The sequence below is a fragment of the Hyperoodon ampullatus genome (genome assembly GCF_949752795.1).
Source record: "Hyperoodon ampullatus genome assembly, chromosome: 3".
Lineage (NCBI taxonomy): Eukaryota > Metazoa > Chordata > Mammalia > Artiodactyla > Ziphiidae > Hyperoodon > Hyperoodon ampullatus.
Window position 1 is genome coordinate 55,601,921 of NC_136916.1, and position 23,928 is coordinate 55,625,848.

The window sequence follows — 23,928 nt, forward strand, 5'->3', positions numbered from 1 at the left end:
TCAATGTTTTATTAATTCTAATCTTTTTGTTTTAAATATCTTTTAAGACTGTTTCTGTTGACACCAAGAGCAATTTTGAGTATATAATTATATTTTAATTTCTCCCTCTTATTCTCCCTGAACGTCATCAGACTTGATCCATACTTAATATGTCTCAGGTTTGGTTTTTTTTTTTTTTTGCTGCTTTGGGTCTTTGTTGCTGCACAAGGGCTTTCTCTAGTTGCAGTGAGCGGGGGCTACTCTTTGTGGCAATGTGCAGGCTTCTCATTGAGGTGGCTTCTCCTGTTGCAGAACATGGGTTCTAGGCACGTGGGCTTCAGTAGTTGCAGCATGTGGGCTCAGTAGTTGCGGCTCACGGGCTTCAATAGTTGCGGTGCGTGTGCTCAGTAGTTGTGGTGCATGGGCTTAGTTGCTCAGTGGCATGTGCAATCTTCCCAGACCAGGGATCGAACCTGTGTCCCCTGCATTGGCAGGCAGATTCTTAACCACTGTGCCACCAGAGAAGTCCCCTTAACATGTCTTAATGTTTAATAATCAGAACACAAGACATTTCAGAGCTAAGAAATTAACTTTCACAAGAGAACTCTGCATTTATAACTTTGTGATTATAAAATTTATTATTTGAAAGAGTATCAAGCAAGATGATAAAAAGAACCCTGAAAAAGATCTATTATGAGGAACAAGGTTAGCTTTACCAGATATTAAAAAATTAAAACATGAATAAACAAAATGAACAATGGTACAGAGTAGAAAATCCAAAATAGAAAGCTGAATACAGAAATTAATAAGAAAAAAGTGGTGGGTAAAAGATGAAATGTTAAAATCAGTGATTACTGATTTAAATTTTATCAGTTGGAATTACTGCATAGCCATATGCAAAAAGATAACACTGGATCCACTTCCCACATATTCCAAAAGGGTCAGAGATTTAAATGTTAAAAATGAAACCAACTTCCACTTCTAGCCAAGATGGAGTAACAGGGACGAGGTATGTTCTCGTATCTGAAACAACTCAGAAATGGACAGAATATATGAAATCATGTTTTCAAGACACTGGACATCAGACAACAAAGGACAGCAATCCCTGAGAAATGGGAACCAAATGAGGTGTGCCTTACAGTTGTCCCAGATGTTGGCACATGGAGGGGGAAGCCAATAGGTCAAAGAAGAAATCACAGGAAATCAAAAAATACTTTGAGATAAAAGAAAACACAATATACCAAAACTTAAGGGATGCAACAAAAGCAGTACTCAGGAGGAAATTTATAAGTGCCTATATTAAAAAAGATCTCGGGCTTCGCTGTTGGTGCAGTGGTTGAGAGTCCGCCTGCCGATGCAGGGGACACGGGTTCGTGCCCCAGTCCAGGAAGATCCCACATGTCACGGAGCAGCTAGGCCCGTGAGTCATGGCCGCTGAGCCTGCGCATCCGGAGCCTGTGCTCTGCAATGGGAGAGGCCACAACAGTGAGAGGCCCGCGTACCACAAAAAAAAAAAAAGAGATCTCAAATCAATAACCTTCCACCTTAAGGGAGTTCCCTGGTGGTCCAATGGTTAGGGCTCTGTGCTTCCAGTGCTAGGGGCCCAGGTTCTATCCCTAGTGGGGGAACTAAGATCCCGCAAGCCACGTGGCATAAAAAACAGACAAACAAAACCTTCCACCTTAAGATACTGGAATAAAAGAGCAAACTAAATCCAAAGCAAGCAGAAGGAAGGAAATAATACACATCAAACTGGAAATAAACAATAGAGAACAGAAAAATAATACAGCTCAACAAAACCAAAAATTGGTTCTTTAAAAAGATCAACAAATTTGACAGATTTAGCTAGAATGACCAAAAATACAAAAAGAGAGAAGACTCAATTTACTAAAATCAAGAATGAAAGAGAGTTGCTACTAACGATCTTATGGGGTTAAAAAGGATTATAAAGGTATAGTATGAATAAGTGAATAGCAACAAATTAGATAATGTAGATGAAATGGTTAAATTCCCAGAAACACACAAACCACCAAAATTGACTCAAGAAGAGACAGAAAATCTGAATTGACCTATAATGAATAAAGAGATTTGAGTTAGTAATCGAAAAGCTTCCCACAAAGAAGTCCAGGACTAGATGGCTTTACTGATGAGTTCTACTAAATGTTTAAAGAAGAATTAAGACCCATCCTTCTCAAACTCTTCTTAAAAAAAAGAAAAAGAACAGGAGCAAACACTTTATAACATTTGATGGGGTCAGCATTACCCTGATACCAAAACCAGACAAAGACATAACAAGGAAATAAAACTACAGACCAATATCTCTTATGACTATAGACACAAAAATCCTCAATTAAATACCGACAAACTTCCAATAAAGATGTAAAAAAAAATATATATATATATATATATATATATATATATATATATATAATTGGACAGTTAAATATGGTGCCCATATCTAACCTAAATAGAAGAGCATTCTAGAGCTATATGTTTAGGAAAATTTAAATTTGACAAATAAAATCAGCATTGTTGCAGAACTGCAATATTTGCTCAAACCATGGGAAAAAAAAAGAAAATTCACTCTGACAATTTTTCTTTGAAAATTGGAATATTTACTCAATTTTTAACATATTTACTGGAATAATTAGGTTTAATCATCATCAAAAAAAAAATACTGACGAACTGAATACAGAAGCGTATTAAAAGGATTATAAGTGACCAAGTGGGATTTATCCCAGGAATGCAAATTTGGTTCAACACATAAAAACCAACCAATGTAATACACCATATTAATATAATAATGGAAAAATGTGACCTTCTTAATAGACCCAGAAAAGTCATTTGACAAAAACCAACACCCTTTCATGATAAAAGCACTCAACAAACTAGAAATAATGGGGAACTATCTCAGTCTGATAAAGGGCATCAATGAAAAACCCATAGCTAATGTAATTCTTTTTTTTTTTTTTTTTTTTTTTGCAGTATGCGGGCCTCTCACTGTTGTGGCCTCTCCCATTGCGGAGCCAGGCTCCGGACGCGCAGGCTCCGCGGCATGTGGGATCCTCCCAGACCGGGGCACGAACCCGTGTCCCCTGCATCGGCAGGCGGACTCTCAACCACTGCGCCACCAGGGAAGCCCGCTAATGTAATTCTTAATTGTGAAAACCTGAAAGTTTTTCCATCAAGATCGGGGGAAAAAAGGACGTCTGCTCTCCACTATTACCCAACATTGTACTAGTGGTTCTAGCCAGGGCAATTAGGTAAGGAAAGAAATGAAAAGCTTCTGGGTTGGAAAGGTAGAATGAAAACCATCTCTATTCACAGATGATGCGTGATATATAGAAAACCCTAAAAAATCTACAAAAAATAATTAGAACTAATAAATGTGTTCAGCAAAGTTGCAGGATACAAGATTGATATACGAATATCAATTGCAATATCAACTAGAAGTTGGAAAATGAAATTAAGAAAACTCCATTCAAAACTTCATCAAAAAGAATAAAATACTTAGAAATAAATTTAACCAAAGAAGTACAAGACTTGTATACAGAACACTGTAAAATACTATTTAAAGAAATTTTTTAAAATCTAAATAAATGGAAAGACATCCCATGTCCACAGACTGAAGATAATAAAGATGGCAGTAGACCCCAAATTAATCTAGAGATTCATTAGAATGCCTATCAAAGTTCCAACTGCCTTCTTTCCAGATATGCATAAGCTGATGCTAATATTCATATGGAATTTCAAGATAATCTTGAAAAAAAACCCTTACATTTTCCAATTTCAAAAGTTAGTACAATGTAGCCACATTAATCAAGACAGCATGATACTGGCATATGAATAAATAGGCCAGTGGAATAGAATTGAGAGTCCAGGAATAGATCCATACATTTATGGTCAACTGATTTTCAACAAAGGTGCTAAGACCACTCCAAGGGGAAAGAATAGCCTTTCAACAAATGGTGCTAGGACAACTGGATTCCACATGTAAAAGAATTAATTCGGACTCCTATCTCACACTATACATAAAAATTAACTCAAAATAGATCAAAGATCTAAATGTAAGGGCTAAAACTATAAAAGTCTTATATAATAAAATATAGATGGAAATCTGTGTGATATTGGATTAAGTAAGTTCCTTAAGTATGACACCAAAAGCACAAGCAATCAATGAAAAATAGATTGATTGGATTTCATCAAAATTTAAAAATTTTGTGCGTCAAAGGACTTGTATTAGTTTCCTAGGGCTGTTGTTAACAAATTACCACAAACATAGTGGCTGAAAACAAAAGACATTTATTCTCTCACAGTTTTGAAGGCAGAAGCAAAATTAAGGTGTCAGCAGGGCCAGACTTCCTCCAAAGGCTCTAGGGGAGAATACTTCCTTGCCTCTTCCAGCTTCCGGTGGCTCCAGGGATTCCTTGGCTTATGGCACTATAACTCTAATCTCTGCCTACTCTTCACATGGCTTTCACCTCCTGTATCAAATCTCCCTTTCCCTTCTCTTATAAGAACATCAATGATTGTATTTAGGGCCCACCCTAAATCCAGAATTATTTCATCTTGAGATACTTAATTACATCTGCAAAGACCCTATTTCTAAACTAGATCATATTCAAAGACACCTTTAGGACTTGGACATATCCTTTTGGTGGTCCCTATTCAAACAACAGGACATTATCAAGAAAGTAAACAACAAAAACTGCAAACAACCTGGTTAACAAAGTGGGCAAAAGACTTGATTAGACATTTCTCCAAAGAAGATATACAAATGGCCAATAAGTACATGCAAAGATGCTCAATATCACTAATCATTAGGGAAAAGCAAATCGAACCACAATGAGATACTACCTCATACTCATTAGGATGGCTCCTATCAAAAAGCCAGAAAATAGTAAGCGTTGGCAAGGATGTGGAGAAATTGGAATTCTTGGGCACTGCTAGTGCGAATGTAAAATGGTGCGTGGAAAACAGTATGGCAGTTCCTCAAAAATATAAAAATGGAATTATCATATGATCCAGCAATTCCATCTCTGAATATATACCTAAAAGAATCGAAAGCAGGGACATGAAAAGATATTTGTATACCCATCTTCATAGGAGCATTATTTATAATAGCCAAAAGGTAGAAGCACTTTAAGTGTCTATTAATGGATGAATACACAAACAAGATGTGGTATATACATACAACAGAATATTATTTAGCATTCTGACATATGCTACAACATGGATAAACCTTAAGGACATTATGCTAAGTGAAATAAGCCAGTCACAAAAGGACAAATACTGTATGATTCTACTTCTATGAGGCACCTGGAGTAGTCATACTCATAGGAACAGAAAGTAGAATGGTGGTTGCCAGGGGCTTGGCAGAGAGGTAATGGGAAGTTATTGTTTAACGAGTATAGTATTACAGTTTTGCAAGACAGAGAGTTCTGTGGATGGATGGCGGTGATACTTGCGACAATGTGAATGTACTTAATGCCACTTATGTACTAATGTACACTCAAAAATGGTTAAGATGATACATTTTATATTATGTGTATTATGTCCATAATTTTTTTAAATGAAGGTATAAGAACTTCAGAGTAAGGTAAATGAAGAATAGAAAAAAGGGGAAGTCACAAAAATGTCTTATCTCGATAAAGGAGAGATCAAAATGTGTTTAAATGTATAGATTTAAATTAATGATTATAGTACTAAATACTTGCCAAAGGTAATTATGGCTGATTTTCTACTAATAAATTAATGATTACTGCAATTAAAGAGAAAGATAAAAAGACAATCCACAGAATGGGAGAAAAGAAAGTCCAGTATCTAGAATACATAAAGAACTCTTACAATTCAACATTAAAAAGACCCAATTTAAAATGGCAAAGGACTTGCACAGACCTTTTTTTTTTTTAGGCCTCGTCATGCAGCTTGCCGGACCTTAGTTCCCCAACCAGGGATCGAACCCGGGCTCCCTGCAGTGGAAGTGCAGAGTCCTAACCACTGGATCACCAGGGAATTCCCCAGACATTTCTTTTCTTTTTTGTTTAAATTAATTAATTTTATTTATTTATTTATTTTTGGCTGCTTTGGGTCTTTGTTGCTGCATGCAGGCTTCCTGTCTAGCTGCAGCAAACTGGGGCTACGCTCTGTTGCAGTGCTTGGGCTTCTCGTTGTTGTGGCTTCCCTTGTTGTGGAGCATGGGCTCTAGGTGTGTGGGCTTCAGTAGTTGTGGCACGTGCGCTCAGTAGTTGTGGCTTGCGGGTTCTACAGCGCAGGCTCAGTAGTTGCAGCGCACGGGCTTAGCTGCTCCACGGCATGTGGGATCTTCCCGGACCAGGGCTTGAACCTGTGTCCCCTGCAATTGGCAGGCGGATTCTTAACCACTATGCCACCAGGGAAGCCCTCCCCAGACATTTCTTTAAAGAAGGTACACAAATGGCCCATAAACACATGAAAAAATGGTCAGCATTACTGGTCATTAGGGAAATGCGAATTAAATAACAATGAGATATCACTTCACATCCACTAGGATGGCTATAATCAAAATGACGGACAACAACAAGTGTTGGTGAGGCTGTAGGAAATTAAAACCCTTATACATAGCTGGTGGGAATGTAAAATGATGCAGCTGCCGTGGAAAGCAATTTAGTAGTTCCTTAAAAATGTAAACACAGAGTTACCACATAACCCAGTAATTCCACTCCTAGATATATACCCAAGAGAACTGAAAACAAATCTACACAAAATCTTGCATTTGAACATTAAAAGCAGCATTACTCATATAAGCTCCAAAGCTGAAACAACCCAACTTTATCCATAAACTGATGGATAAATAAGATGTAGTCTAGCCATACAATGGAATATTATTCAGTCATAAAAATAAACGAAGCATTATTACCTGCTATAGTGTGAATGAATCCAGAAAACACTGTGTTAAGAGAAAAAAACCAGTCATGAAGGCCCACATATTATACAATTCCATTTATATGAAATGTTCAGAATAGGCAAATCTATAGAGACTCAAAGTAGATTAGTGGTTGCCTTGGCCTGGGGGTAGAGAGTGTGAAAGGATGGGGAATGACTGCTAATGAGTTTCTTTTGCAGATGACAAAAAGTTCTAAAATTAGATGGTGATGATGGTGACAGAACCCTTTGAATACACTTAAAAAACATTGAATTGTATACTTTGAACGAATTGTATGGTATTTGAATTATATCTCAACAAAGCCAGTAAAAAAATTTTTTTAATGGAAAAGCTTATTCTATGCTAACAGTAATCAAAAGGAAGCTAGAGGGACTATATTAACATCAAAGTAAACTTCAGAGTAAAGAATATTGCTTGAAATAAAGAAGGTCATTTCAAACCAAGAAAGCAGCAGATTTACGAATAGGATATAACAATCCTATCCACTTATAACCCTAATAACATAGCTTCAAAATATATACTAAAGGAAAAACTAATAGAACTGCAATGAGAAACAGTCAAATCTACAATTATGGATGGGGATTTCAACATTCTCTCTCAATAACTGATAGAACAAATAGAAAATCAGTAAAGACATAGAAGACTAACAATACAATAAACCAATTTGATCTAATGGTCATTTATAGACCCAACAAAAACAGAACATATATTCTTTTCAAGTGAACACAGAATACGTACAAGGATGGACCACATTCAGGGCCATAAAACAAGACTTAAAAAATTGAAAAGAGGGCTTCCCTGGTGGTACAGTGGTTGAGAGTCCGCCTGTCGATGCAGGGGACACGGGTTTGTGCCCCAGTCTGGGAGGATCCCACATGCCATGCAGCGCCTGGGCCTGTGAGCCATGGCTGCTGAGCCTGCGTGTCTGGAGCCTGTGCTCTGCAACGGGCGAGGCCACAACCGTGAGAGGCCCACGTACCGCAAAAAAAAAAAAAAAAAAAAAAAAAAATTGAAAAGATTTAAGTCATACAAAGTATGTTCTTGGATCAGAGTGGAATTAAATTAGAAATCAAATTTCTGAAAAATATGCTAATATTTGGAAACTACATAGTACACTTCTCAATAACTTATGGGTTAAAGGGAAATAGGAAGTATTTTGAACTAAATGAAAATGGAAACACAACATATCAAAACGTATGTGCTACAGCTAATGTGGTACTTAAAGGGAAATTTATAACATTAAGTGCCTATATAAGAAAAGAAGAAAGGTCTCAGACTAGTGACCTCAGCTACCACCTTATGAAACTAGAAAAAGGAGAACAAACAAAATCCAAAGTAAGCAGAAGAAAAGAACTAATAAAGTTTAGAGCATAAAATGATGAAATAGAAAAAAACAAAATGACAGAGAAAAATAAATGAAACCAAACTGATAAACTCTTAGCCAGATTTATTAGGAAAAAAAAAAGGCTGGGAGTGGAGAAGACACAAATTACACAAAATATCAGGAATAAGAGAGGGACATCACCAAAGATTCTTACAGACATTGAAAAGATTAGAGAATATTATGAAACTTATGCCAATAAATTTGATTACTTACATGAAATGAAAACACTTCTTAATAGACACAAACAACCAAAGTTTTCTCAAAAAGAAATAACATAATATGAATAGCACGACATCTAAGGAAGAAATTGAATTTGTAGTTAAAAACCTTTCCACAAAGAAAATTACAGGTCCAGATGGCTTCACTGGTGAATTCTACCAAACAAATTCTAGAAAATTAAAAAGGAGGAAATAGCTCCCAACTTATTCTGTGGCTAGCATAACACTATTACCAAAATCAGACAAATTTCAAGAAAAGAACACTACAGACCAATATTCCTCATTAACATAGATATAAAAAAATCTAAACAAAATATTAGCAAATTGAATCCAACAATATTTAAAAGGATAATAAATTAGAACCAAGTGGGCTTTATCCCAGGAATGCAAGATTGGTTTAACACTCAACAATCAAGTGATGTTTTGTTTTACCATATTAACAAATTAAAAAAGAAAAACCCTGTTCACAGCAGCACTATTTACAATAGCCAAGACATAGAAGCAACCTCAACGTCCATTAACAGATGAATGGATAAAGAAGATGTGATATACATACATCACAGAATGGAATACCACTCAGCCATAAAAAAAGAATGAAATAATGCCACTTGCAGCAACATGAATGGACTGAGAGATGATCACACTAGTGAAGTACAGAGAAAGACAAATATCATATGGTATCACTTATACATGGAATATAAAAAAAAAGATACAAATGAGCTTATTTACAAAACAGAAACAGACTCACAGACATAGAAAATAAACTTATGGTTACCAAAGGGGAAAGGTGGGGGAGGGATAAATTAGGAGTTTGGGATTAGCAGATACAAACTACTATACATAAAATAGATAAACAACAAGGCCCTGCTGTATAGCACAGGGAACTATATTCAGTATCTTGTAATAAACTCTAAAGGAAAAGAATCTAAAAAGAATATATATATATATATATATATATATATATATATATATATATATATATATATATATATATATATATATATATATCACTGCTGTACACCAGAAACTAACACAACATTGTAAATCAACTACAATTAAAAAAAAAAGTGAAAAAGCACTTAGAAAGTTAAAAAGAAATACTAGCAATGATCAACCAGAAATTGAAATTAGAAAACAAAGCCATTTACAATAGAATAAAGAAATATGAAATATTTAGAGATAAATCTTATGAAGGACTGTGCAAGACTGGTACATTGGTTGCCTGTACCACTGAATGGGTGGGTAGGGGAGAATACAAACCAGTACAAGGAAACTTCTGAGGGTAATGACTGAGGTAAGGGTTTCACAGGTACATCAAATGTTCATCCAAATCTATCAAATTGTACACTTTAATATTTGCAACTTTTTATATGCCAATTATACCTCAATAAAGCTTTAAAAAATAAAACCATATAAGAAACCATATAAAGCACTGGATGAAAACATGGGTAAATTCTTTTATAACTTGGGTGTAGAAAAACTGTCCTATGACAGAAGACACAAATTCTTGAAGCAATACCAAAAAGATGGATAAATTTTATTACACAAAAATCTTCCACATGGCGTGTGCACACACACACACACACACCATAAAGAAAGTAAAAATACAAATTACAACTTCAGGAAAACATCCGAAACTATATCACAGACAAAGGGTTAATATCTCCAGTATATAAAAGACTCCTAAAAATGAAGAAAAAGACCAATCACGCCACAGAAAAATGGGTTAGAGATAAAAGATGATCAACTTTGCCTATAAAAGAAAAGCAAATTAAACTACACTGGGATACCATTTCTATCTATCAGATTGGCAAAAAATCCAAATGTCTGACCACATACTGTGTTGGAGAGTCTCTGGGAAAACAGGCACACTTATACCTTACTGATGGAAATTCAAAATGGCACAGCTCCTATGGAAGAAAATTTGATAATATCTAGCAAAATTACAAAACCATATACATTTTGGTCCAGTGATTTCAGTTCTAAGAATCTAGCTTAAAGATACACTGGCAAAAATGTAAAAAGCCCAAGCCATTTTACTGCACTACTATCTGTAATACAAAGATTGAAAATAACTAAAATGTCCATCAAGAGGGAACTGGTTGAACATGATTTGTCTGTACAACACAACACAGATGTAAAAAGAAATAGATTATGTATACAGTTGTTCTTCAGAATCTGTGGGTGATTGGTTCTAGGACACCCCCCACCCCCATGGATACCAAAATCTGTGGATGCTCAAGTCCCTCAGATTATAAAATGGCTTAGTACAGCTGGTCCTCTGCATCCAAGGATGCTGAACCCGTGGATATGGAGGACTGACTATATATTCTTACGGAGTGATTTGAAGGATACATTGTTATTTGAAAATTGCAAGGTGGAGAAAATGTATACTGTATGTTACTATTTATCTAATGGGGATAGGAATATCTACGTAGTCGCTTATATTTTTAAAAAAAGAAGGATAAGCCATTTAAAAACACAAAGATTATCCAGAAGGAGAGGGCGAGAAATAGGGTAGAGGAGACAGGGAGCTTCTCTGAATACTTCTGGTTTTGTAGATCTGACTTTGGAACCATATAACTATTTTCTACAAAAATTAAATTAAAAACAAAGGAATTCCTAACACTTGAAAACAAAATGAAGCAAATGAATCTAATTGTATAGAACTGATAGCATGACCACACAGAGAAGACCAATTCCAAGTTACTGTTAAGTAATTAGCACTGATTCATTTGTTATTTTAAAACTGTTTTGTGTGTAGTAAGTATGGAGTAAAGCAAATGAGTAATCATACTGTTGTTTAAAACAGGACCTTGGGCACCAGAGAAAGAAAATTCATATGTAGGATAAATGAGGTTAAAGAAAAATCCTGTAGTGCAATATCTTAACTGGATATATCAGTCTGACCTTACATCTTATCTGAATTGATATGACTTCCTGGTGATCTGTACATTTCAAACACACACACACACCCACACCCACACAAACAATGTATGTATTCCCTAGTTTGCCCAATAAAAAGACCTAGAAACAATTAACAACCTAATAATAATAAGCATCTCTAATACCCAGATCATGGTCTCTTAACACCACTTTGCCCTAAAGGAACTAGAGAGAAATGGCTGATGCTAAGCATGGGATAAGCAATGTGAAGGATGATCATGACACATCTTCACAGCAGAAAGCAAGAGCGCTATCAACTATTACCAGGGTCTCGTCAAAAGGATTTGACATGTCAAGTTGAAAGCGATTCCAACAGCCAAAAATAAGACATCTGTACAATAAGAATAATAACTGTCAATGGATCAAAAGATACCAAACAGGCTTACACTGTAAGTTTATAAAGATACAAAAACAAAATACCCTCCAAAACCCCTAACTGATCACGTATATAAGACTGTAGAACATAGATTATTTGAAAAATGGGAAATAAAGGACAAGAAACATCCTGACCTTCTATTGTGAACTAGAACTCAGAATAACTGAATAGTTGTTGAATAGCAGTTTTCTCTTTATAGAAGTTTTTCAGTTAATAAGTGATGAAGGAATGATAAAATTTCACTGTTTTATAATGGATCTAGGTAATGATCAAAGGGTGCTATCATCACAAGAAGATAAATAAGGCTCTATACGACTTTTGATGGAGGCATACAACGTTGTCTATGAAATATTATTTTGTTAACTGTGGTAAAATATGTAACATAAAACTTACTATCTTAACAATTTTTAAGTGTACCGTTCACTACTGTTAACTATACTCACATTGCTGTGCAACCCATCTCCAGAACTCTGCCATTTTGCAAAACTGAAACTCTATATCCATTAAACTCATTAAACAGCAACTCCTCATTTTTCCTTCCCCTAGCCTCTGGCAACTACCATTCTAGTAGTCTATTTGACTACTTTAGGCACCCCATATAAGTGGAATCAGACAGTATTTGTCCTTTTGTGACTGGCTTATTTTACTTATCATGATATCTTCATAGTTCATCAATGTTGCAGCACGTGTCACAATTTCCTTCTTTTTTAAGGCCGTATAATATTCCATCACATGTATTGGGCTGGCCAAAAAGTTAGTTCAGATTTTTCCATAAGATGTTATGGAGGGACTTCCCTGGTGGCACAGTGGTTAAGCATCCGCCTGCCAATGCAGGGGACATGGGTTCGAGCCCTGGTCCGGGAAGATCCCACATGCCGCGGAGCAACTAAGCCCATGAGCCACAATTACCAAGCCTGCGCTCTAGAGCCCACAAGCCACAACTACTGAGCCCACGTGCCACAACTCTTGAAGCCCACATGCCTAGAGCCCATGTTCCGCAACAAGAGAAGCCACCGCAATGAGAAGCCCACGCACCGCAACGAAGAGTAGCCCCCACTCACTGCAACTAGAGAAAGCCTGCACGCAGCAACGAAGACCCAACAAGCCAAAAATAATAAATAAATAAATAAATAAATTTATTTTTAAAAAAAAGACGTTCTGGAAAAACCTGAATGAACTTTTTGGCCAACCCAAGATATGCCACATTTTGTTTATTTATTCATCTGTCCATGGACACTTGGGTTACTTCCACCTTTTGCCTATTGTGAATAATGCTGCTATGGATATGGGTATAGAATTATTTGTTCAAGACCCTGCTTTCAATTCTTCTGATCTGTAAAGTATTATTGGGGGAGAAAAAAAGAGGAAACCTGGGTCTGATGAAACTTCAAGATCTGACTACCTATTTATATTTACAGAGAATACAGGAGACTGAAGAACATATCAAATAACACCACAGGAATACAATCAGCAAAACAGACCCTCTTTCTTCAATAGATAAACTGCAGTGGGGAAAAAAAGGATGGAAAGGAAAGCAATAGATTAAAAGTGAGAGAAACTTAAGAAACCTATCAATCAATTGTAATATATGAACCTTACTTAGATTCTGATTTAACAAATCAAGTGTAAAAAAAGAGAAATTTAAAAATCAGGGAAATTTGAATATTTTATATGAAGAAATGATCAATGATTTTTTAAGATATGATGATGTCTAAAAAGAATCTATATTCTTTAGAGATACATACTGACTTATTTAGGAGTGAAATGACATATTTGGGAACTCTTTAAAAATAATCCGAGATGTGGGACTTCCCCGGTGGTGCAGTGGATAAGACTCTGTGCTCCTAATGCAGGGGGCCCAGGTTGAATCCCTGGTCAGGGAACTAGATCCCACATGCATGCCGCAACTAAGAGTTCGTATGCCACAACTAAGGAGCTGGCAAGCCGCAATTAAGGAGTCCTGGAGCCACAACTAAGGAGCCCACCTGCCGCAACTAAGGAGTCCATGTGCTGCAACTAAGGAGCTGGCGAGCTGCAACTAAGACCTGGTGCAACCAAATAAATAAATAAATAAGAATGCCAACTCTTAAAAAAAAATAATAATAATAATCTGAAAAGTGGGGATAGGGATTGTGAGGGAGGACTGGTAAGGCTACAGTGAAACACTGATGGCAAAGATTTGAAAATTGTTAAAACTAGTTTGCATAGGATTCTACTTTTGTATGGTTTGAAATTTTCCATAATAAAGCTTAAAAAAAACCCCCAAAACTCTGACTCACTAATTTGCAACCTTTTCCATGAGAAAACTACCACTATTTCAGTTCAACACACTGTTCTTAGAATAAGGAATTTTTTTGTTTTAAAGGAAAGTCACAAACCAATGTAAGAAACAACATCCCTGATAAATAGTTGCAGTCAAAATGATTAGTTGTCATGGAACCTTTTTTTTTTACTTCCTAAGAGAAATATCACATTTTAGTTCATTTAGTCCAAATATTCTATTCAATACTCAATGTAAAAATAATAAATGAGAACTAAAAAGGCAAACAGTCACACCCAAACTACCATCTTGTTCTTGGGATGTTTTGAACCATTTACATATTGTCTAAAGACAAAATATTGAAGAAAAAAAAAAAAACCTAACCTTTGATTTTACATAAATTGAATTATGCTATTTAGAAAAAAAACTGAACTTAGTATTTTTATTTAACCCTTACATTAGTACTGTTACTAAATATTAGAACTACAAATGCAATTTAAAGATTTGAATAAAAAGCTTTCAGGAAATATACATTACTTCTTTTATGTGAATAACTCTCGCACCAAAATGTGAGAATTACATAACTAGCAAGTTTGTAGAAGGGAAAGATAGTTAAACAGGGAGAAAGGTAGCCAAAAAAAATCTGGGGACTTCCTTGGCGGTCCAGTGGTTAAGACTCCGCCCTTCCACTGCAGGGGACACAGGCTGATCCCTGGTCGGGGAACTAAGAACCTACATGCCGTGCCATACTGGGCGGCCAAAAAAAACAAAAACAAAAAAACTGAATTGTAATATCTACTATCCCTAGTTTCAGATATTGAGAATTAAATCAAATTTCATGGTCATACATGCAAAAACATAAAAATGTTTTAATTCCTTTTGATTCATATCTACTTCAAATATAAAACCCCAATTGAATTACTGTCCCTAAACAAATGCAGTATCTAAAAACATACACAAAATCATAGGAATAACAATGTTTAACCTTACCTGAAAAAGATCCAAAAGAGGCTTCCAAGAGAGCATTAAGACTGCTGCTCTGTTGATGGTTTTGGGAATTTCAGAATAAAACAGTGTATTTTCTCTGTTCTCACCAGACATAGCTATAAAAGGAAACAATCATTTTTTGTTATTTTAAAAAATAGCAATCTACCACAATTGTAGTAGTAAGTATATAATGCCTTCTATATACTGCAAAATTTTGTATTCTATGGGACCTATAATGAATGTTAACAAGTAGGAGATGCACATGCCATATGCCACGGTAATTTTCTTCAGTAAAACCCAGGCTCCCAGAAGAATCCTCAGGCTTCCTTTTGATATTCAAATTTTAGTCCCTCTCAAAACAAAACATAAAAGTGTATAAGATGATGTAAGGATAAGTGTCACTTTTAGTTTTTTTTTTTTTTAATTGTTAGTGTCTTACAAGTTGGCAATAGACTCATTAGATTCCAAATGGGGGTACTTTGTGACAACTTCAGAATACCAAGCTTCTTCTTTTTATGAATCATTTAAAATATTTGCTTAGAAATATACATAGGTCTAACAATTTGAGTTCTTCTTCACTATAAATGTTCTACCACTATAATCACTAATAAGTTTCAAATGAAAGTACATTCATATTAAAACAACATAGAATCTGATATCTGATTTGTTAAAAGTCTCTTTATCCTTTATTCGAGAATTGTGAAAGAAAGAGGTCTACACTAAGTAGAAGATAGGTCTATTCTGTGAAATCATACAATAACTGAATGGGAAGATCACAGCAGTGTAGAATAAACTACATACCAAAGTGAAGTAAAAGAAATACAACATGGTTATGAAGAGGTGAACCAAAGAAAACTCAAAGTAAAACAAAGTCCTTCTACTCTAAAAGGTGCTAGAAAGGTATCACTTCCAAAAAAGCTAGGGGAGAGTGAAGGAAAGAGAAAATAAATCACACAGGAAGAACAAAAACTCTCTAGTGGAACAAATCTTCAGCCTTGTGTTTCTGATAATGGCAGAGAAGGCAGTCTGTGGAAGGGCATGGTAACTTCCATGCTAACCCTTGCAAAGGTGGGGGATGACTCCCCAAATACCCACACATTCCTTTATCCCTTTATTATCCTAAACTTTTCTTAAACCTTTCTTAGTTTGTGTTGCCTTTTGGAGTAAAAAGTCAGGTATCAGCTGATATTTACTTCAGCACTTAGTTTTGCCTTAGATCTATTTTGTACATTCCAGAGTTACTTTGTTACATAATTCTTAAGACTGTAGTCACTTATCCATACCATTCATAATCTTACAAAATATGATCATATCCTCCTTAAGCCTTTTCCTTCTAAGAGCTTTCAACCTGCAAATATGAAAAAGCTGGTTCTCATCTACCCTCAAATGAGAGCCATCCACAATCACTTCAAATGCTCCTCTTAAAACTGCTCCTTGTTCCATAATGCCTTCCTTGGCTTCAACCTTGACCAATAAAAATTTCCAACGCATTCTATGTACACACACATCAGTTCTGTATAAACACAAAATGACCTTTTCCCATTGTTTCTTTCCTGTTGACACACTGCTATTTATTGGTGTCCGAAGTATATTAAAATTTCTGAAACAACAGATTTACATGGAAAAATATTAATATTCAGATGGATATAAAAGACTTGAGCAAATGAAATGGCATACAACTTTCTTGAAAAGCTCAATATTTTATAAAGATTGTCAATTTTCCTAACTTCATCTATGAATATAATGTAATCCTAAAACAGTATAAATAGGATTGGGAGAAAGGAGCTCTAATCTAATTTTAAATTCTCACAGAAAAACAAGCAAACAAAAATAATCAAGGAAAGTATGAAAAAGAGTGGTGAAGGGTGACTAGCACTATAAAATAGTAAAACATCTAAAGTTACGATAAAAATAATAATAGTAACAGCAGCATAACATTGGCACTTCATTTGACAGACAGATCAATGGAACAAAACGAAGTCCAAAGTAAATAAAGATTTCAAAAAATATAATTTGGAGCCGAGAAAGCCTTTCTAGATGTGATGCAAAACTACATAAAAAGTAAAAATTTAACTACCAAAAAAAAAAAAATCACAGATTTCTACAGAAGGGCAAAAGGCACTAAAGGCAAAAGACATTAAATCTCAGGGAAAAATACTACAATGGGTTATTCCCTTCTTGTACAAAAAAGTGCTTTATGTCAATAAGAAAAGCACCCACAACCCAATAAAAAATAGACAATGATTACAAACAGATCAGTCACAGAAAAAGAAATACAAACGCCTTGTAAATATGGGAAAGGATGCTCAACCTCACTCATAAGAAAATTAAAACTACAATGAAATATGGGGATATAATGTACAGCAATACTATATTGCATATTTGAAAGTTGCTAAGAGAATAAATCTTAAACGTTCTCATCACAAGAAAATTTTTTATTAACTATATGTATGGTGACAGATGTTAACTAGACTTACTGTAGTGATCATTTCACAATGTATATAAATATCGAATCATTATGTTGTACACATGAAACTAATATAATGTTATATGTTAATTAAAAAAACAATAATAATTTTAAAAAAAATTACAGTGAGGAACTGCTGTTCACCAATCAGACTGGGAAAGATAAAAAGAAGTTTTATTACTCACTATTGGTACAGGTGTAGAGAAATACATACTCTGAGACAATGCTGGCAGGGATGTAAACTCTATAACCTCAATGGAGGGGCAATTTGGCAATATCAATACAAATTCAGAATCTGTACACCTTTTGTCCCAATAATTCCACTCTTTGGAATTAGTCCTATTAAGTACAAAAATGATCTAATACAGTGATATCTGCTCCCTTATTTTTTGTTAATACCAAAACAGAAAAACCTAAATGCCCATCACTAGAGGCCTGGTTAAGTAAAAGATGGCACAATTATATAATGGAATACTCTGGAGTTACTTAAAAAAAAATGAATCTACAATTACTAATGTGGACTCATGCAGAGAATATCTCTTTAAAAAAAAAATGTCAAACAGCTTTGGAGGAGGGGAGAAAACCTATTGTTAAAAACTTAATAAACAAAGGCACATTAGCAGGTCGGCCCTCAAACACATCTCTGGCTATTCAGCCCTTCCTTTCCCACCCAACCCCTAGCTGTGGGACTCAACTCAGGCCTCAGTTCCTCCAGTGTTCCTGTCTCTCACATCCTTTCTTCCTTATTCTAACAACCATTCATTCCCTTCAGGCTCTGGGTTAGGAAAATAAAATAGCGTGACTACAGAAAGGAAACTCCAAAATTTATGGGCTTGTGATTCCATTTCAACTATTGTACTGGGAGTGAAATCCCTTTCTTTAAGCAGTTTAATTCATAAACATTTTTGTGAGACATTTGTTTATAGTTAAGAATTATGGATGGTATGGCTATAATTTTTAACTATTATACTAAATATAAGGGTTCCCCCCCTAATTGTGCCCAAACTCTCTTCCAACCAAGCTGCCTGATTTAGCAAGTATGGATGGGCTTTTCTTATATTGCTTCTCCAATCTGAGGAAAGTCTGACTTTCTGCCTCCGAAAAAAACCATAGCATAAGTTTCTTGAGAAAGATATATATATATTTCCTACTCAGATGACTTACCTAAATATTTTAGCATCATCTCAATAAATGTGCTCAATGAGCGACAATTAATGAATAGGCCTTTGGGACTTAAGCTAATACAAATAATAATTACCAGTTGGTGAATGCTAGGCAGCATACTATAATTTACAACTATTATTTCCAATCCTAAAAAATAATACTGTAATGAAGACAGCTGCTTGGGGGATAGGAATGGGGTCTACAAATTTTTTTTCTTTCCCTTTTTAGTTTCCTTCCTCAAACTAGCCACAGTACAATAAAACTTGGTTTGGCTGTACAAGAACAGTATTGTGTTTCTTAATATTTGTTTAAGTTGGAAATGTTTTCATGTAAAATGTTTAATACTTAAGACAATCCTATGAGATAAACATTAACCCTCATTTGATAGATGAGGAAATTGAGACCCACAGGGTAAACAAGTCAGCAAAGAGAGGATACCAGAGCCTAGGCTTCTGATTCCAAGACTAGCTCTTTACCCACTGCCCTGTGTCTACAGATGTGCTAGGTTAGTCATTTCTTTCAATACTAAGCTGTGCCTAAGCATGATAGTTGCTCAGGATTTACTACCTATTCCTTTTACAACATCTTAGTAAAGTATTTAAGGTGCATAAACAAACAAAGAAACAAAAATGTCAATCAGTGGTATCGTACATTTAATGAAGACAGACCTTAAACCTGGAGTGAATGGGCTCAGGAAGAAGAGACCAAAACCAGCCTTGGTTTAAAAAAATGAAAGCAGTAGCTGTTGAGAGCGGGAACAAACTACTGTTTTTATTATTTGTGTTCCTAATCTGACCATTCCTAAGGAAAGGCACTTTGAACTAGCTTTAGGAAGAAGTAATATCTGGCATCTTTACTTTGAAAGTAAGATCAGATCAATTCATGATTTGTTATGTGCAAATAAAAATCAAGTTAATGGGACAAAACAAAATGAAAACAGCACCAAAACTGAAGTTCTCTTAATTATTATTTTTTCCTTTGGTGGAACCATCACTGATTCATTCACTTATTTATTCACCAAAATTTGAGTGCCAATTGCATCCAGCCTGTTTGAATTAAGAAAGCATTTCCTTTCAGAAACTATGACTTCATACTCACCAAGGTAATAGATCCTGTCCGAATGAGGCCCATCTGGATCATTCCTCTTCACAAACATAAAATCATGTGGTGCCTTAGCCATCATGTAGCCATGATATTTTCTGGTATCAGCAAGCAGCTTTCTAAGCTGACTCCAGGAATATCGCTCAACATAAAACGGCTCCAATTTAGGCCGATCCTGTGATTCAATATTCTCCTCACACTCTGCAGTTTCAAAGATCTCAACACCAAGCTGTTCTGTTTCCATCGCTGCTGCCATGTTGCATTTTCCTAGAAAAATAAGGCACATGAAGTTCACAGGTCTGCCTTCTCTTAGTCAGAATGACAGTCTGATAGGGCTCCCCAACCCCCCAAAAAAGGGGAAAAAATGCTTTTCAGTACAGTTGCAATTAAACTTCATAAGAAAAGCAACAGCTCCCCCTTTTCTTTAAAAATGAGATTAAAAAAAAATTGAGGTCATGTCTATTTCACAGTTGACTATAAATCTCTTGGGGAACTTTTATAAAAGGCTCTCCTTAGGTATCTCTTGCCAAAATTCCTTTTTCTTTCCCACACTGGAAGGAAACGGGCCATACGCCAGTTGGCTGCTATGTTCCTTCAAAGAGCATGTCAATAGTGAAGCTAAATGTGCCAAGGGAGTTAAGTGTTTTTGCACTTAAAAAAAGTAACTCATTTGATAAATGTGGACTTCTTCAGAGAACAGAAATAATCACGACCAATTAGAACAGTTATAAAATTGTGACAAACAATGTACTTCTAATAACCTTTCTAGGGAGCTTACTCAAGATAATATAAATACTGTTTCCTTTTAAATGAGACTCCAAACAACAAAAGACCTAACTGGCTGGGACATTTTTTCTTTGTCTTTTGCTCTTGCCTAGACATCACTATCTGATGATCCCCTGTGTAACTCTATACTATAAGGAATTTATGTGACTATTACTACAGATTATAAAACTTCTATGATTAAATGAGGAGAAAAAAGTGGCTTTAGTTGTCGTTTATGCACAAAACATTTAATGTTTGTAATATCAATATTTTGATAAAAGTCCAAACCCAATTTACCACTTCAACCCCAAAACAGTATTAAGATTTCATCTACTAATGGTGTATCTTTCATTTTACAAATCCAGAAGAGGATATTTTTTTCCTTTATCTATTTCAATATTTAAATGTAACAGGTGCAAAGTATCAGAGAAAATAACAAGAAGTGTTATTATAAGCCACTGTATGATATCCTGACATGCATTATTCATAACGCTACCAAAAAGGAGCAACATAAACAAAAATTCTGGGGCAACCTGCTCTTTTTGAACTAATAAATGTCCAAAACATGTGGACTTAGGAGATAAACTATATTGCATTTGTGTAACCAATTCACATAATTATTAACTACTTCTACAACAAAAATCAATACATGGCTGTATTTTAACATGATGTCTTTTTTAAACCTTGACTTCACAGGTTAACAGGAATTCGTGGTAAAAACTACCAACCACAGAGAAAAAGTCATTAGCAGGTATGGGTTGTGAATTAGTCCATCAGGTGTGCTGGTGTGCTGTATGGCATTCAAAAGGAACAGAACTGTGAGGCCACGGCCACGATATTGTGTCTTTTTTCAGGCTACAGTGAACTACACTACCGTTTTCAATGTAACAGTAGCAAGAGCAGCCAGAAAATCTACTGGAGAGTTCTATAGTAAACAACTTGTAATATTATTACAACTGGGCATTTACCTCCAATGATTAAAATCTAAACAGCTCAACAGAGGAAAAGTCATTTAGCTCAACTGGTATTCAGCATATTAAGTAGCAGTACATGACAGTAGTGGCTGTTTGCCCATCTAAAAGCTGGTGGAGGTCTGTTTTCTATCAAATGTGTCAATGGATCTAGTTTGATTCCTGACAGAGTTTAAGGGACAGGTGAGACAAGGAGATATACAAACTGGGCTCATTCTTCTCAACTCCCCTTGTGTTAAACTTGGAACTTCATCTCCAAACCACTGCTTAAAACAACAGAGCTTGGGGATGGAACAGGGAAGCTCAGACAGACTTCCCAAGCTTACTGCCCAGCTTCTTGAGTCATTATTTTGACATGTCTCTTACATAAAAGTTGCCATTACCTTGCACTTAAGCAAAACTATCTGGTATTCCTAAATTGTACTAGGTCCCTGGACTATTTCTCTGACTCTCTACACACACACACACACACACACACACACACACACACACACTTTACAGTTCAAATGACACTATTCTATATTTTATGGTCAATGTATATCCTGCATTTCCTAGGCTAGACCTGATATTACATAATTTTAGTAATTTACACAAATGTGTAACTAACTGATTTAATTTCCAGATTTCTGTAACACCTTACATACAAATACATTCTCAAAATATGTGACCCAAGTTTTCTACTTGTAAAAATTAGAAAATAGGTCAGTACATGTTCTCAGCACAGTGCATATATTTCACTGCCCCACCTACCTCTTCACTTAAGGCCCTTCCCTGGTGCCTACCTGATTGTATTTTCATCTGTTCAGATCTCTTCCACATTCAAAGAGATCTTTTTGAAGTGACTCAACTTCAAGCATAGATCCCTCTGCTCATCCTGCTCTCTTCTCACAGGAGTCTTTCCTTTTCTCACCATCCAATCCTGCTCACCAGGATAATGAAATAAGATATAAAGCTGCTGATCATTATTAAAATGGATCGTATGTGCCCAAAAAGATTAAACCTAAAGTCTCAAATAGTACTTGAAACTGATGCATATTCTTTTTGATATAATATACAATGCCTGAATTATCTTGTATCTGCACTTTAATTATGAAAATTATAAACTGATTTTATTTCAGAAATGTATAGCCCAATTTACTCCAAAGAATATCCAAACGGTAGTGTAAATCCCGACATCCGGATACACATTAAAAGGTAAATTATGGAAGAACATTTAAAAGTATAAAAGGCATACAGATGTGAGGTTACTCAGTGGCTACTGCAAATCTTCAAAAATGACAGATTCATAATAAAATTTATTTCTATGTGCCTGGTCCTGTTCTTCTGCCTTTTACATAATAACCAATTTGTATTATTTTACAGAATACATATTTAGCTGACTGGAAACAGAATAGACTCAATAGAATAACCACTAAGAACTACAGAGTCATTTTTGCAGAGGGAACTAACTTCCAGTTCTACCCATTTTCAGTGCATTCCATTTTTGCTTATTTCCTTTCCACGTATACTCTGAAAATAACTGAACTAGGTAACTTCTCTAGAAACGGAAGTGTTAAGTTTGTTGAAATTCTGGCTTAGTAAAAGAAGAAAAGCAGGGCCTGTGATTATACCTGTCACTTTGTTATCGGTTTTAATTCTGGGCTCTCGGAGCCCAGATAGGTGATGGAGAGAGATGTGGCTCAGGGGCAAATGGAGGGAAAAAAGTGAAGTTGTGCTAACACAGCAACAACGGACTACGATGTCAAGACACCTTCCCATTCACTAAGCCCCTCATTCAGAGAAGAGCACGTAGGGTTCGAAAATAGCTTCAGGACTCTTGAATTTGGACCCACTCAAATGTCATTCCTTAATTTTTAATCCAGGCGCCAGTCTGTCCACTTAAACACCCCAAGCCTCGTTGAAGCCTAGCTATTTCACTCGTCAGCTAGTTGAGAGGTTCATTATCACAAAGTGGGCAAAGATCTTGAAGGCTAGAATGCGGAAGAAGAGGAGAGGTGTAGCAGAGAATATTAAGAAGGGGGACTGGGGGGATGCCAAGTCTTAGAAGAAAAGTGAGAGGAGAGAGGTTTAAAAAAAAAAAAAAAAGGAAAGAAAAGCACCTATCCTGTGCCGGGTAGGTGAAATAGAATGAGAAGCGGCCAGTAAACAAGGAGGGAATCGACCTAAAGTGGGGAAGTAGAAAGAACACCAGCTGGGAAACCAGAAAATCTCAGTCCGAATCCGATCTGCCACAGTCGGACTTTAGGCAAATCCCTTCGCCTCTGTGGGCTTCCGTTTCTCATCTGTAAGCCCGGACAATACCCGGCTCCCAACCCCAGCAAGCCTCAATTAAGATAACGGACGTGGAAGTCCGGAGGCCAGCACCCCGCGCTCAGGGGGCGCCCA

General features: G+C 35.8%; 1 protein-coding gene across 3 annotated transcripts in view; it reads right to left on the reverse strand.

The window, feature by feature from the left end:
• The window catches only part of DPP8 (dipeptidyl peptidase 8), a gene marked incomplete at both ends in the record, with an annotated part of 55,890 nt that extends 33,528 nt beyond the window's left edge, over nt 1-22,362 (reverse strand). For 2 of the 3 annotated variants that reach the window (XM_079699753.1, XM_079699752.1), the window contains 3 exons: nt 15,079-15,191; nt 19,805-20,074; nt 22,326-22,362. In XM_079699753.1, the coding sequence (XP_079555879.1) occupies nt 15,079-15,191; nt 19,805-20,074; nt 22,326-22,362 (420 nt within the window). Of the gene's footprint in view, nt 1-15,078; nt 15,192-19,804; nt 20,075-22,325 lie in introns of those variants that run through there. The other variant, XM_079699754.1, reaches the window with a different exon arrangement.
• Nucleotides 22,363-23,928: the final 1,566 nt, after the last annotated feature.